The sequence below is a fragment of the Lactuca serriola genome, chromosome 1, assembly GCF_051521515.1.
Source record: "Lactuca serriola cultivar US96UC23 chromosome 1, Lser_US96UC23_V15, whole genome shotgun sequence".
Lineage (NCBI taxonomy): Eukaryota > Viridiplantae > Streptophyta > Magnoliopsida > Asterales > Asteraceae > Lactuca > Lactuca serriola.
In genome coordinates this window covers 86,074,780-86,090,570 of record NC_136408.1, presented here as the reverse complement: position 1 = coordinate 86,090,570, position 15,791 = coordinate 86,074,780, and the positions used below count along the sequence as shown (strand labels likewise).

General features: G+C 31.5%; 1 protein-coding gene, 1 long non-coding RNA gene and 1 pseudogene across 2 annotated transcripts; 1 reads left to right on the top strand and 2 right to left on the bottom strand.

Moving 5' to 3' along the window:
* Window positions 1–2,313: 2,313 nt before the first annotated feature.
* On the bottom strand, window positions 2,314–3,635 carry LOC145058248 (meiotic nuclear division protein 1 homolog; annotated as a pseudogene).
* A 2,812-nt stretch (window positions 3,636–6,447) lies between these two features.
* On the top strand, window positions 6,448–7,207 carry LOC145069816 (uncharacterized). Its single transcript, XR_013689687.1, has 2 exons — window positions 6,448–6,587; window positions 6,676–7,207. It is a non-coding gene; the product is annotated as an uncharacterized LOC145069816 (long non-coding RNA).
* Window positions 7,208–8,911: 1,704 nt separating this feature from the next.
* On the bottom strand, window positions 8,912–9,807 carry LOC145058238 (uncharacterized). The gene is made up of 5 exons (XM_079006171.1): window positions 9,778–9,807; window positions 9,537–9,700; window positions 9,395–9,476; window positions 9,269–9,312; window positions 8,912–9,104 (listed from the first exon to the last, which is right to left on the bottom strand). The coding sequence occupies exons 1-5, from the start codon at window positions 9,805–9,807 to the stop codon at window positions 8,912–8,914; spliced, it is 513 nt and encodes a 170-aa protein (XP_078862297.1).
* Between the last annotated feature and the right edge of the window lie 5,984 nt (window positions 9,808–15,791).

Below are 15,791 nucleotides of genomic sequence, written 5' to 3'. Positions count from 1 at the left end.
AAAATTTTCAAATATTTTGCATTTTAATGTTTTTTTTATCTACAAAATGAGTGGCTATGATTGCGTCTAACGGTCTCACAAAATTAGGTCGTCTTACATTAACCTAACCCTATGTACATATATATATATATATATATATATATATATATATATATATATATATATATATATATATATTGATGAGATCGGTTGAAAACTCATAGTTTCCTGAAAACCTAAGAAGTAAAGGTGGAACATTAGATCAAAATTAATTCATTAAAGACATGATCGTAATCTTACGGATCTCATGTAATGTTTATTTTTTGTGTTATTGGACAAAATTAACATAATAAATCAAATTTACGATTTTTTTTTAAATAATTTTTGATTCTTAAAAAAAATAGAGAATTTTTAATTTTTTTCAGAAAACATGAATTTTTTAAAAAAATTGAAAAAAATGTAATTTTTTGAAAATACTGCATTTCTTTAAAAAAAACTATTTTTTTTATTAAAAAAAACGGCATTTTTTTTCAAAAAAACTACAAATTTTTCAAAAAACTTCAATTTTTAAAAAAAAACGGCAATTGTTTTACAAAAACTACTTTTTTTTTTCAAAAAAAAAAAATAAAGCAAATATTAAAAAAAAGCTGCCTTTTTTTTTTCAAAAAAACTGCAACTTTTAAAAAAAAATCAATTTTTAAAAAAAACTTTGAATATTAAAAAAAAACCCTAATTTTTTTAACAAAAAAAAATCAACGTTTTAGGTGCGTATATGTATATTTTTTTCAAATGCATATATGCATATTTCTTATACTATAACATTCGTAAGTAAATCATAAAAAATCTTATTTTATTAGTTAATCTATAAACATAATAGTACAAACATTTTATTCAATACAATATAAAATATAAAATAAAAAAAAAGCTACAAAGATTCACCGTATTATCATTTCTTTATATCAAGATTTCCATATTTTCTTCAGTTTATCACTTTTTACATATTTAAAACTTTCCACAAAATCTTTCAAATCTACAAGAAAAAAATGATTAATGCAAGAACATTCACAAAAATACATATGTATATATCATGTGATTTACATGTAATTTATATGTGAATTATTTGTGATTTACTTGTAAATTACATGTGATTTATGTAAATTACATATGAATCACATGTAACTTATATGTGATTCACTTGGGATTTACATGTAATTCATGTGTGAATCACTTGTGATGTACTTGTGAATTACATGTGATTCATATGTAAATTACATATGAATCACATGTGATTCCAGTGTTCTAAAAGGCGCGCCATGGCGTGAGGCGCGACGTCGCCATTACGAAAAGCTTCATAACGTTGCTGTTAGGCATGTCGCGTGGCAAGGCGTGCCATGGCGCGTTATGACGTGTTATGGCACGTGTTTTTTCATTTGAGACACGTTTTTTTGCTCTTTTTTATACTTTTTCTAATCGGACATACAAGTATTGTTTTTTTTTTTTATTAACTTTTTGTTATTAGTTGTTGATATAACACTTCTAAAAACTAGGTATATTTGATATAAATTTATATTTATGCGGTAATATAATTATAAATTAATACAAAATCGTCGCCTTACATCACGCCTTGAAAAACATCATGGCTTGCCATAACTCATTAAGCTTAAGGCTTGGCCTTGCCGCCACGCCTTTTAGAACCTTGTGCGATTCACTTGTGATTTACATGTGAATTACATGTGATTTACATGTAAATCACATGTAATTCATATTTGAGTCGCTAGTGCTTTAATTGTGAATTACATGTGATTCATATGTAAATTACATATGAATCACATGTAACTCATATGTGATTCACTTGTGATTTACATGTGAATTACATGCGATTTACATGTGAATCACATGTAATTCATATGTTAATAACTTGTGAATCACATGTGATTTATATGTAAATTACATATGAATCACATGCAACTCATATGTGATTTACTTGCGAATTATATGTGATTTACATGTGAATCACATGTAATTCATTTGTGAATCAGTTGTGAATTTTGCCATATTATGTGAACTTTCCCCAATATAAAGCTACCTGATCAATCTTAAATCTTTCAGATTCACATCGTTTTGGTTCATGTGTATTTTGAAATCCATCATTCCCATCAATCATCTTGCAACTCTATCAGCCCACCCAGCACATATCGCTTACCCCAAAAGCTCCTCTTCATTCAACATCAATTTGAATGCTCACAATTTCCATTATGTCTTAGTAATCCATATAAACCATAATTAATCTTAAAAACTTTATGATAAGAAATCCAAAATAGCATATAATATAACTTACGGATCATAGATTCCACTTTTTTTATTCAGCTTTGCAACAGGACAATATGCACCTAAAGGGCATGCTTCAGTCACAAAGTTTTCAATAAATTAGAGACATAAAAAACAATATTTTATGCTTAAATTAAAATTAGTTTTGCACTAAGAAAAAAGGTCAAACATGTCCATCTGTTAGTTGCTTCATGGGCAACTTTAATCGCTTCCTCTAAAATCAATCATAAAAATTTCTAAATTTAGTAGAGAAATGGATGCAAATCTTTAAAACAGAGAAAATACATAAGTGAAAGGAATATAAGAAAAAGTTTGTAGTTAGTTATATGATTACTCATTGCTTCAAATGTTGCAGGATCATTGTCTGCATATTGTCCCATTTCTTCCTGGAATTTAATTTATTAACTCCTTTCACATATGTAAATTTGACTAATGATTAAAAGATGATATCTAATGAAATGTTACTTACTTTCAGATTGTTATACTTTTGTTCACTGGCTTTGAGCTCACTCAAAGCCTCTTCTTGTGCATCCTGTTAAGATACTTGAAATTAAAGATAATATTTAAAATGCCAAAAATAATTGTAGAATAAAAAAAGGTAAGTCACCAACTTACTGAATCCTCCCTACCTTTTTTAAAAGACTCACATTGCTCCAAAAGCTCTACATGCCGCTTCTTGTTGATTTCAAGCTCTCACTCAAGTTTCTTGGACACATTTCTTAGCTTTTATACATAACAAAAATAAATAAATAAATAATAACATGAATGAAGTTAGAAAATATGATTTTATGGTATAGACTACAGACCCAAAATCATTTATGCATAACTTGATCTCGAAATAAAAGTTTACCTGGTTTCCAGCACAACTAGGAAGACTCCAAAAGTATACCTGAAATTTTTTGAGATTAAATTGTGTTTATGAGCTCTTATTTTATTAGTATCACATTTCTTACATATGTTTCAATCTTGTCTTTTGAGACCAAGTCATCATCGACTAGTGTTTGAACAACATCTTTGACAACTTGGCTGATAACACCTTTTCTGGGGCCCAACTTTTCAAGTTCCTTGAGCTGAAATTTCTACACAAAATTAACATGAGTATTAAACCAAACAAAGGATATACTCACGGTCTAACTTAATCATACAGAGAAAATCACTAATAACCAATCTTGGTGCATACATTTTGCAGATAATAATAATAATTTATAGCAATCTATATAAAATTGGAAGTGTATATGATGTTATATACTCACAAGGTAAAAATCTTGGGAGTCGTATAATATTTAAAGCATATTCTCCTGCTTCTCTTCCAATGACAACCCTCTTTTCTTCGACTATGACAGCATGAAAATGACATGAATTTGGAAATGATAAATACTAAATAGATATAATTAGCATTATCATTATAATTCGAAGATCCATAAAAGATTTACACTACAAACACCTGCTGAAAAACAAACCAGGGGAACTATGTTGCTACTTATGTTCCCATATTTAAACAACTTGGTTCATCGTGACCTTGAGCTTTACCAAATTATACCATTTGATTCTATTATAACTTCATTCTAAATAGGTAACTAAAGACAAAAACTATGTTTGAGCTAGACAAACCATAGAAACAAAAACACATAATTATTCATTGACCTTTTCTCCTTATGTGAACACTTCATAAGCAATATCAGTGTTTCATCATGTTCATCGAGACAAAAAGAGTTCAAATAAAACTAAACGAGTTTGAGCATGGACAAGCACAAAGCTAACAAGTGAATTTCTGCAAACTATTAATTGAGGAAAAATTAGGGCATGAAACGAACCAGTTATTCCACTGATTCAATGTTAAATTAACACCGCCCTTCCATAGATCAGACATATAGGAAGTATCACTATCGATTTACGAGCCTATTACAACGACATATGATTCGAAAATCTAAAGAACTTTATACGACTATGATGTGTGTTTATGTGGGAATCTCATAAAAACTTTAACAAACAGATTAATTCCACACATATTCATGATATACATCGGAAAACAAAATCAGTATGCAATAACTATACAGTCAATCTCGATTCAAAAGTTTCAGCTGTCAAACAAATGGATTATTGTGTGAATGAAATCTTCGCAACAAATATGACAGAGAAACAGATTAATTCTCCAATAGATTCACGATATACATCCAAAACCAAAATCAACACGAAATTTTTATACATACCCATCTGGAATTTCAATATTTTAACTGCGGGAGTAAATAGATTAAAGTTGCCCAAGAAGCAGCTAACAGATCGCACCTTCATCTTGTTTATAATTAAAAAATAACGAAGAATTGATCAATGGTAGATTTCAGATGAATTGATAATCATTGGCGATGAAACCTGGATTGATGGTGGATATTAATCTGGAGGCAGTAAGAAGACGCCAAAGAAGAACGTAAACGAGAATTTGACACCATCTGGAGATGAATCGAAGAGAGGAGGAAGGAAATAGAGAGATCTATGAACGAGATGTTCTCTCTCAATCTCTCATTGATGATTTCACCGACGAAGGAAGCACCAAGGCGGAGCGATGAAGACTTCTTGTGTGTGTAAGAGAAGGGGACAGAGAGAGAAAGATAGAATCGGTAAGTAATCAAGAGAGAATTTGATTTTCTTAAATTAGTTAAATTTATTATTATGAAATAATATAATTTATCCCTAATATACCCCCTGGTCAATTATTTAAAAGTCTAAAATACCATTAAAAGTGTTGATAATAACAACTATGCCATATTTAATCTAAACCATTAAAATTTTTGATCTAACGTCCCACATTTAGTTCTCGGGTTCTCGAGAAACTATAGGTTCTCAAATGATCATTCATCTCTCTCTCTCTATCTTTCTCTCCCTCTCTCTCTCTCTCTCTCTCTCTCTCTCTCTCTCTCTCTTCGTATGTATATATGACCGCTTTTGAGAATTTAAATATCCCCAAATGCCCTGGACGAGTAAGAAAAAATGGTCCTTATCGCTATTATAAATATTATATATATATATATATATATATATATATATATATATATATATATATATATATATATATATATAACATAGTAATAATAAATTGTCCCCCAAAAAAAGTTGGGCCCTATGCAGCTGCGCATTTTGTCCCTCCTTCTGCACCCCCATGTATGTGTGTGTGTATATATATATATATATATATATATATATATATATATATATATATATGTGTGTGTGTGTGTGTGTGTGTGTATAAAAGCTAGACGTGGCTTATGAATAGCAATCTTTCATGGTTTATATTTTTGGCCCAATATTTCCAATGTTTTAAAAACCGATTTTTTAGTTGAACCGGTATGGTGACCGGTTTCCGGTTCAACCGTCGTGTCAATCGGTTTCTATAGTCTCTTATTTTTCTACACATACATACATACATAAACCATGAATTTGACGTCTACAAGTTCAAACATTAAAAATACACATAAAAATAAGTTGTAGATCAATCAAAATACATTAAAACAACACATAACTATAAGTTTTACATCAATTCACATACGTAAAAAAAAATAAAGTATAATAGTGAAACAAAATATAGTTTTAGAGAAATACAATTGCATCAAAAAACATTATAACATTTACCATATGTTTTTATTTACAGAAATTTAAATAGATGTGAAAAAGTCCACCAAAGTTTATTATTGAAAATGGTTTTTTTTCCATTTATTTTTATTTAGTTTAACCGGTTCAGTTGGTTTATTTTGACCGGTTCAAGCGGTTTTTTTCAAAAAACCGACCGCTTCAATCCAGTATTGAAATTTGTGTAAAACCAATGATAGTTAAATCATTCCCTTCTCCGATTACCGGTCCAAACGGTTCGACCGACCGGTTCAAACCGGTTTTTAAAACACTGAATATTTCTTACATTTTATCAATATGGTTTCTTTTATATGGTCTTTTTTTCTTTAATTTGCTGTTATGGTATTTAGCCTTTCTAAATATTTAATTAATTTTCATTTTATATAACATGATTTGCTTTTAGTAAAAATGTTTTTTAGTTTTTATAAATAACCGAAGATATATCTTTTTTTCTTACGGTATAAAATGGGTTGCACATTGACCCGGCATTTCATTTGAGCAAACTTTTTCTAGATTCATCCGAGGTCAATATCGTAACTTCGTGTGATTGTTTAACCCTAAAAGGAGCAGCCTATATAATGAAATGAAGCACTCCAACCCCTCAAAAGCCAATCCTGATTTAGGTCTGCTAGGCACGCCGTTATGGATCTTATATATCGGTAATAATCCTGTGGTCTTTGTTTCATGCAAGTACTCTTCTACGGATAAAAGCAACTGATTGAGGTTCTGCTTTGTATTTCTGTATAGATTTTCTCAAATTCTGTTTCATGCTCTGCAAATTGCATCATCAAAATCGCTGGTTAATGTTCATAGAGGTTGAAAAAGTTGATCTTGTAGATGAATTCGATATTTACTTATTCTTTTCAATGGATTTAGTTGGTGAAATATTGTAGATGGATTTTCAGATTTCTTTCGGCCGTGATTTCCCTGTTTAAAATGGTCGGTATAATCTGTTTATGATTTAATCGGAAGACACAATATACATCTAAGGTAAGGTGGAAGATGCATAGGGTGTTGTCAAAATCATAAATGGTAGATTGTTTTTGTTGTTGCAAGAAAGGTAGGTTGGAAGAGCGCAAACATTTTGTTAGGAAGATGCGGAGGGTGTTATCATCTAAGCCGAGACCGTTATTATCTTTATATTCAGATCATTTTAACCTTGCAACTATTAAAACATATTTTTTGTTTTGTTGTTCCGTATTTTTGTTTTATTGTATCGATATTATTAAGGGCGTTGTCAAAATCATACTTATATAAATTATTACATATTTTGTTATTATTTTTTGTTTTTTGTGTTTGTTAAAATTTGGGTTTATTGTTTTCTTTGATAGTATTGATTTTTGTTGATTGAATGTTACATGTTTTTAATGAGAATATCATCTTAATGAACTATGAAGCTATGTTTTAGGTGTTTATATATAAATACTTTATTAAGTAGATTTTGATAATTACATTTTGGTCGATGTTGGAAGGGAACTATTTCTCATAAAATATTTATAGTTTGGAAGAAAATGAGGTCTTGTTAGTCTTAATTTGAAAGACATTTATTTTAATTCTATTTGGTTTGGTTTAGTTTTACTTTTTTAAACAAAATCATTATAAACCTCATGATGCTTACAAAATAAATTTTGATTTCCAAATTCTTATGTCCAGCTTCTATATAACAATTTGCATTCAGCTTAGTATAAGATGTCAAAATCGTAATTTTTACTGTTTAATATTTTTATTTATATTTTAACACAAAATATTTAATTATTACACAATTTAATACAATTTATTTATAGTTTAATATACAAAATTCACAACTTAATGCAATTTATTTTATAATAATTCAAAATTTCAAAGAAGTTAAATTCAAACTTTACCACCACAAACAACTACAAAGCATTGCCAACAACCTCATGTGCTATCGTTGCAACCATCATTCCTTCCAAATCAGATATGTATAGAAAATCATGTATTGACAATTTAAATACTATATTCACAATTTAATAAACCTATTAATTCACTATTTAGAGTTTACACTATAAGAAAAACACGATTTTGCTATGGAAGGAATCCGTTGCCAAAAACTGAAATTCCGTTGCAAAATATGATTTACTATGGAATTTGCAACGGACCATTTCCGTCCCTAAAAACGCCGTAGTGAGGGTTTGCAACGGAAACGATAATTCCATCACAAATGTGACAACGAAATGAAATTCGTGGTCGGTGGTATTCCTTCTTGTATTCCGTAGTAGGATTCCATCACACAATTCGTGGTAGTTATTCCATCACAAATTCCATGGTAATGATTCCCTGGCAAATTCCGTGGTGCTGCATCCCTAGCAAATTATGTGGTGGTGAATCCCTAGTAAATTCTGTGGTAGTCATTCCCTAGTAAATTTTGTGGTGGTGATTCCTAGCAAATTCTGTGGTGATGAATCCCTAGCAAATTCTGTAGTGGTGAATCCCTAGTAAATTCCTTGGTGTTCATTCCCTAGTAAATTCCGTGGTGGTGATTCCATATCAAATTCCGTCGTGCTAAATCCCTAGCAAATTCTGTTTGATCATTTCCTAGCAAATTCCGTGGTCATGAATCCCTATCAATTTTTGCAGTGTACATTATTTACCAGATTCCATATGGACCGATGGACAATTGATTTATAAATTATATCTAAATTATTTTGTAGTAATATATGAAAAACAAAAATAACAAAAAAAAATCAAAAGATTATATCATAAAATAATACAGTAATTATTTATTACATGGAAAAAGGAAAGTTGTTAATCTAAAATAAATACTCTACAATAAACATATATCAACACTTTATGACCTACTAGTGTTGTTGCTTTGTAAAGACATTAATAAGATCCTTTGCAGTTCGAAGTTGTTTTTCAAGATGCCTAACTCTTGCTTTGTTTTCTTTTTGTTGGGCGTTCATCGTTTCTTTAAGCTCTTCATTTTGTTGTTTTTGTTTAGCAACAAGCTCCCTCATTTCTTCTATTTCATCATTTTTTTTTCCGGAATGTAAGATACATCCATTTTACCGTTCTTATTGGGAACCGCCTTTGCAAAAGAGCCTAATCCATAAAGTCTTCTTTTTTTGTCATGACCACCAACAACATCATAAAATAGCTTGTCCTCCTCAAAATCAACACCTCCAACTTCTGACTCTTCCCGTTTTTCTATAAATCTACAAAATAAAAATGATATAAGTTAAAAGATATCAAATTTATGAATGATATTATGGACTAGCTACAATATAAAAGTTTAACACTGAAATGAATATTACATGAATTTGTCTATCTTTTTTCATTTGTGAAAGTGACTCTATCGTGATTCTTCGTGTGTGTATACAAGAACAATTCACTATGGGGTATATCACGTCCTAATTTCCTCTTCTGCATAAATACCATATAAAATGTCAAATATACATATAAACATATATAAACATTGATACGATGTACCATTAAAAAAATTTACCAAATCAGAAGCTATCTTCAAATGACTTGTGGATTCAGCGTTATGTGTAGCTTTTGCTACTCCATCAGCCACACCCTTACACCTATTTTCTTATTCTACTCAGATTTTAGCTTGTATTTCATCTGTATTCCATTTTAATTGCCAGGAGTTCCAGACTTCATGTGGAATATGAGTTGGTTTAAAGTCATTTTTTTTTCTTTTTGGGCTCCGCATGTAGAAGAGATATTGACCATAACTTTGTGCCGCTTTCCTTGCCCAAGCTTGCCTCACCAACGAGTCTATTGTTTCATCCCAACAACATGTTTTCTACACATTAACAATACAAACATAAGTTTAAATGTAAATGTTTACCAAACAACAATTTATCACATATAGTTAATTACCTGAAACTCCTCCCAATATATTTTGTGCATTTCTTTGGTTACTTTTCCCCAAGCGTACCCTTGTGGATCTACTCCTTATAAAAAGGACCGACTAATAAAGTGTGCACAAGGGCCTGGTGGCATGATCCTGCAAGTAATCATGTGATGGTTTAAGTTTTTAATTGATATGTACATGTAAACGAAAAGGTTATACACAGAAAAAGTTGTAAGATATGATTGGTAACTTACGTTTCTTTTTTCCAAACATGAATAGTTAAATGTCCATCCGGTCCACAATCTTCAGAGGAATTGTTTTCACCTTATACAATTTCCACTACAGATCCATTCATGGTTGGTTGTGTTGGTGATGGGGTAGATTCTGGGATAAGTGTTGTTGATGGGGTATATTCTGGGGGAGTTGTTGGGATAGATGTAGATGTGGTAGTTCCTTTACTTAAGGATGATGTGGTAGTTATTGTAGTTGTAGATGCATCTTTTGAGGTTGTGGTAGTAGATATAGTGTTGATGATGTGGTAGTGGGTGTCGGTGTTGAGGATGGTTTAGATGATGTAAGTGCCGAAGTTTTGGTTATTGATGTAAGTGTTGAGGATTGTATTGTTCCAGTTTCTAAAGTTTTAGATGTATTTTCTAAGGACGGTGTGGATGTTGTAAGTGATGTCGAGGAAGTGGTAGTCATGGTTGGTGTTAATGATTCGGGTTTAGGGGTTTTATTGGTAGATGTTATAGGTGCATTGGATGTGGTTGTTGGTATTGGGAAGTCGATTTCTTCATCTTGTAATTGTCTGCTTATGAATTTTGCAGTTGAAGTCCTGTTGCAGTTCAAAACCTGTGGTGCAATGAATTTAGTTGGCTTCACACTGGATGCTCCTTTTTCTTTCAAGTTCGACATCTTTCTTGCTTAAAAATAAACAAAAAACTGTAGTCAATACCAATGTATTAAAGATTATAAACTACTGATGAAAAGAGAGAACAAACAAACAATAAAAATAAATTATATATGAAAGCATTACTACAACAATAATTTTAGATGATAATATACATGAAGATGATCAGAGAACAAAAAACGATCATCATGACAACAGTAAATTAAATAAAAATAAAATTTAGATGAGTGACAACCTATATCGCCAAAGTCAATGCACAAATGTATAATGAACAAAGATTTCGATCAATTAGCTGCCGGAGATGATGATTACAGAAAATGTAAACCCTATTTCTAATCAGTAAACTTACCCTAATATGAAGCCTAAACGTGTGTAGGTCGGAGGGAAAGGAATTGCGAAATATTTTGAAGCTCCGCTAATGAAAAATCCGAATTAAGCTAATTAGCGCTACATATTTAGTAATTCAAATTTATTAAATTAGTTCCAGATTGATAAATAGGGTATATACATATAACGTCAAGAAATAACATAAACTAACGAGGTGTTCATAGCATAATTTTAATTTAAAATTATAAACTAGGATTAAACATTAATAAACTATACATCTTTATGCTGTTATGTTTAAACCGAAATTTATATATAAAAGACATACGAGTCTTGTCAATATATATGATAGTTGTTATGGTGTCATGGTATCACCCATGGATGACATATGGGTTAAGTCAATAAACATTTGGTAGTTGCTTATGGTGTCCATGGATGATATATGGGTCATCGATCAACATGGTAGTTGCTTATGGTGTCCATGGATGACATATGGGTCATTGTCAACAGGGTAGTTACTTATGGTGTCCACGGATGACATATAGGTCAATTGTCAACATTTGGTAGTTGCTTATGGTGTCCATGGATGACATATGGGCCATCGGTCAACATGGTAGTTGCTTATGGTGTCCATGGATGACATATGGGTCCTTGATCAACATATGGTAGTTGCTTATGGTGTCTATGGATGACATATGAGTCATTGGTCAACATGGTAGTTGCTTATGGTGTCCATGGATGACATATGGGTCATTGGTCAACGTATGGTAGTTGTTTATGGTGTCCATGGATGACATATGGGTCATTGGTCAACGTATGGTAGTTGCTTATGGTGTCCATGGATGACATATGGATCATTAGTCAACACATGGTAGTTGCTTATTGTGTCTATGGATGACATATGGGCCATTGGTCAACACATGGTAGTTGCTTATGGTGTCCATGGATGACATATAGGTCATTGGTCAACATATGGTAGTTGCTTATGGTGTCTATGGATGACATATGGGTTATTGGTCAACACATGGTAGTTGCTTATGGTGTCCATGGATAACATATGGGTCATTGGTCAACACATGGTAATTGCTTATGGTGTCCATGGATGACATATGGGCATTGGTCAACACATAATAGTTGCTTATGGTGTCCATGGATAACATATGGGTCATTAGTCAACATATGGTAGTTTCTTATGGTGTCCATGGATGACATATGGGTCATTGATCAACATGGTAGTTGCTTATGGTGTCCATGGATGACATATGGGTCATTGATCAACATATGGTAGTTGCTTATGGTCAACATGGGCTGCAATATTAAAGAACATAATATAAAGGTTATTCAATTTGAAGAAACGGAAGTTACTTTAGTTTAGCTGGAAGACGCGTCTTACGTCTTACCCGAAGTCGCAGGTTCGAATCCTACTTCTGTCAATAATTTTATTTAAATTCGTCTTTTTAAATTTAAACAATAATTTTATTTAACTTCATCTTTTTAAATTTAAACTGTCAAAGTTCCACATTACCCTATAAAAGTTAGAATGTTTAAATAATTTATTTATACACAAATGCCCATAGATATTGACAAAAATACCCTAACCATTTACGTATTAACCTTTGTACGTTTAAGGGCAATTGTGTCAATTCATAGTCTAAACACTTAGGCGCCAAAATTTGGAGTTCTAGTCATCCCGTCGTTTCAGTTTATCGTTGATAGATCAACTACAATCCATTCACAACCATCAAGCTTCCGGCACGTTGATCAATAAACCCTAAAATCGTTGTTGTTACATAATTTGAATTATACTCGAAACAATTCAACATAATGGCAGCGAGTTATTCATCAGTAAGAATGCAAAGAAGACAACAAGGAAAAAGGATAACTGCTTTGCCATCGCACTTGATCGAAAAAATAGTAACAACGGTTGGGGGAAAATCACCAATCAATGCTTTTAAGTGCCAGTTAGTATGGTGTACATTACTTCTATTATACTTGTATACATAGTTAATATAGTGTTTAATAGATAAATTTTGTTGATTTTTGTGAATTATAGTTGCAAATTCTTTAGGGATTCTGTAACATCATACGCAATATATAAAACCATAAACACAAATCAATTAAGGTTTCGTCCATTTAGTGTTCATACGTATGAAGTCTTAAGCAGATGCAGAAAGTTGAACAACCCACACGTACTCTTCAACGATAGAATGGTACTCTTCTTTTAAGCATATAGATAATTACGAATGCAATTAGTTTTCTATATTTGTATTATTAAAATTGTATGATTACTTATTGTATATCAGGCGAAGTATTTTTCGTTTAGGGAAGAAATAGTAGGGAAACAGTTGCATCAAGATGCAGCCGACAAGGGACAGCTGGATGTGATCTTTGTTCTGGGAATGATGTTGATGGCCGAAGGCAATGAAAGGAAGCAAGAAGCTCTGATCATGTTGAATAATACCTACATTAATACGAGAAGATGTTGGAATCGGATACATACGTGTTACAAGGTTCAAAGCCACTTGGTAAGGAGATCTAAGCAGATACAATTTCATGGCTTACATAAACGTTGTGCAAAGCATCCTTCTGTGAGCTGTTATGGAACTACTTTTATGTATCAATACATTTGGTTGTTTAATTGTGATATTTGCTTGTGGGATGCATGTTTGGTTAAGTTTGCTAGGATGTTTGACATTATTTTAGAGTAGTTATATGATGGTTGTTTGATTCACACAATTAGTGATGCATATTGTATATGTATTTTGGTGTAATGTGAATACATACTTTAAATTTTGTTAATTGTTTATATATATATATATATATATATATGTTATTTTTGATTGAATGTTAATATATATGTTAATATTAATGTATTATATTATGATCTATGATATATATGTTATTTTTGTCTTTTTCATTTCAATAACCAAAAGTCCACTACGACCCATAAAAGGTTATAATGTTTGAATAATGTGTTTTGACTCAAATACCCTTAGTAATCACATATTTGGAATGATTTCAACGGCGCTTTGGTCTATTTGCAATCTCTAAAGTGAAGGCGCCATTTTTTGCTATGGAAATAAAAATAAGTGTGTAATTAAGTCGTTATTAAGGAAAATACTCTATATAGAATATATATTTTAATTAGTTCTATATATATTTATTATGAATGTTATTTATATTTATAATTACCCGTATACTACATGGGTTTTAAACTGGTATTGATTAATATCGACCCAATAATTTGACCTAGTATCCATCCAACACATCAAAATCAAGGGCTATCGAAGGTTCCCTAATCGGGACACACTTTGTTTTGAAATGTGTTCTGCAAGTGTCGATCTCTATTAAACCATTTTACTAATATTCTAAGCCATTATCCAGTTATCAAAGTTATTCAACCATTCAAATTAGAAAACTTTGAAGATTGCTTCAACATTCGGTCATTAGCTTTGTGAAGCAAGTTGTTGTTAAGGTACCTTTGCAATGTTTATATTGTAACTATATATTTACTTCAAATGTCATGTATTAATTCAAATCTACATTATGAACATACAATATTGTCTTATTTAAATTTATACTTTACAGATTTAACACAATGAACAATCCAAATAGAAAGTGGATGTATGAAAGAAAAGATAATCGTGGTTGTGTATCGCTTGTTTTCGTACAAGGAGTGAATTTTTTTTATAGATTTTGCTACCAATCAACATAGGTTCATGGACGAATATAAAATCAAATGCCCATGCATCAAATGTCGTAACATACCATATAGTGACGTTGATACTATTAAGCATCATTTGTACAAGTTTCATTTTGTTGAGGAGTATTGGTTTTGGGATAAACATGGCGAAACATCCATGGATGATGACAATACGTTTTTAGGGGTGGATGATTCAAACACAAATTTTAATGAAGGTGCATGTTCTTATAGAGAAATGGTCATAGATGCAATGGATCCTGATTTAAATACAAGTAATCCTAAAGAAGAGCCAAGTGCACTAGATAAAAAATTCTTTGATATGCTAGATTCAGCCAATAAAGAATTGTGGCATGGATGTAAAAAAGTGACACAACTATCTGCTATAGCTAGACTATTGAATATAAAATTAGAGTATCGCATACCTGAGCAAAGTTATGATGCTATCTGCCAGTTGATAAATGATGTGTTATCGGAGGAGAATAATATGGTAGGTAGTTTATATGAGATCAAAAAGTTAATACAAGTCCTATGGAGATGATTGACTGCTGCAGGTCTGGATGTACGATATATTGGAGGCAAGACAAAGATCTTTATTGATGCAAATTCTGCAATGCAGATAGGTACAAACGGTCAAGAAATTTGGCCAGATGTTCTCGTGTATCCTTTAAGAAAATGCATTACTTTCCTTTGACTCCAAGGTTGAAGAGACTGTATGCTTCACAAGACACGGCCACTTCCATGCGATGACACTCCGAGAATCATGGACACGATGCTGGAGTAATGTGTCATCCATCTGATTCAGAAGCTTCGAAGCACTTTGACAAATTTCATCCTTCATTTGCAGGAGAAATACGTAATGTAAGATTAGGCCTAAGTAAAGATGGGTTTGCACCACATGGAGCATTTGGAAAACAATATTCATCTTGGCCTATTATTATAACACCTTATAATTTGCCACCTTCTATGTGCATGAAAGAGCCTTACATGTTTTTGACCGTTGCCAGGACCGTCAAACCCTAAGCAAAAATAGATGTATTTTTGCAACCAGTTGTTGCAGAGTTGGAGCAATTATGGGAAGAAGGCGTAGTAACATACGATATATC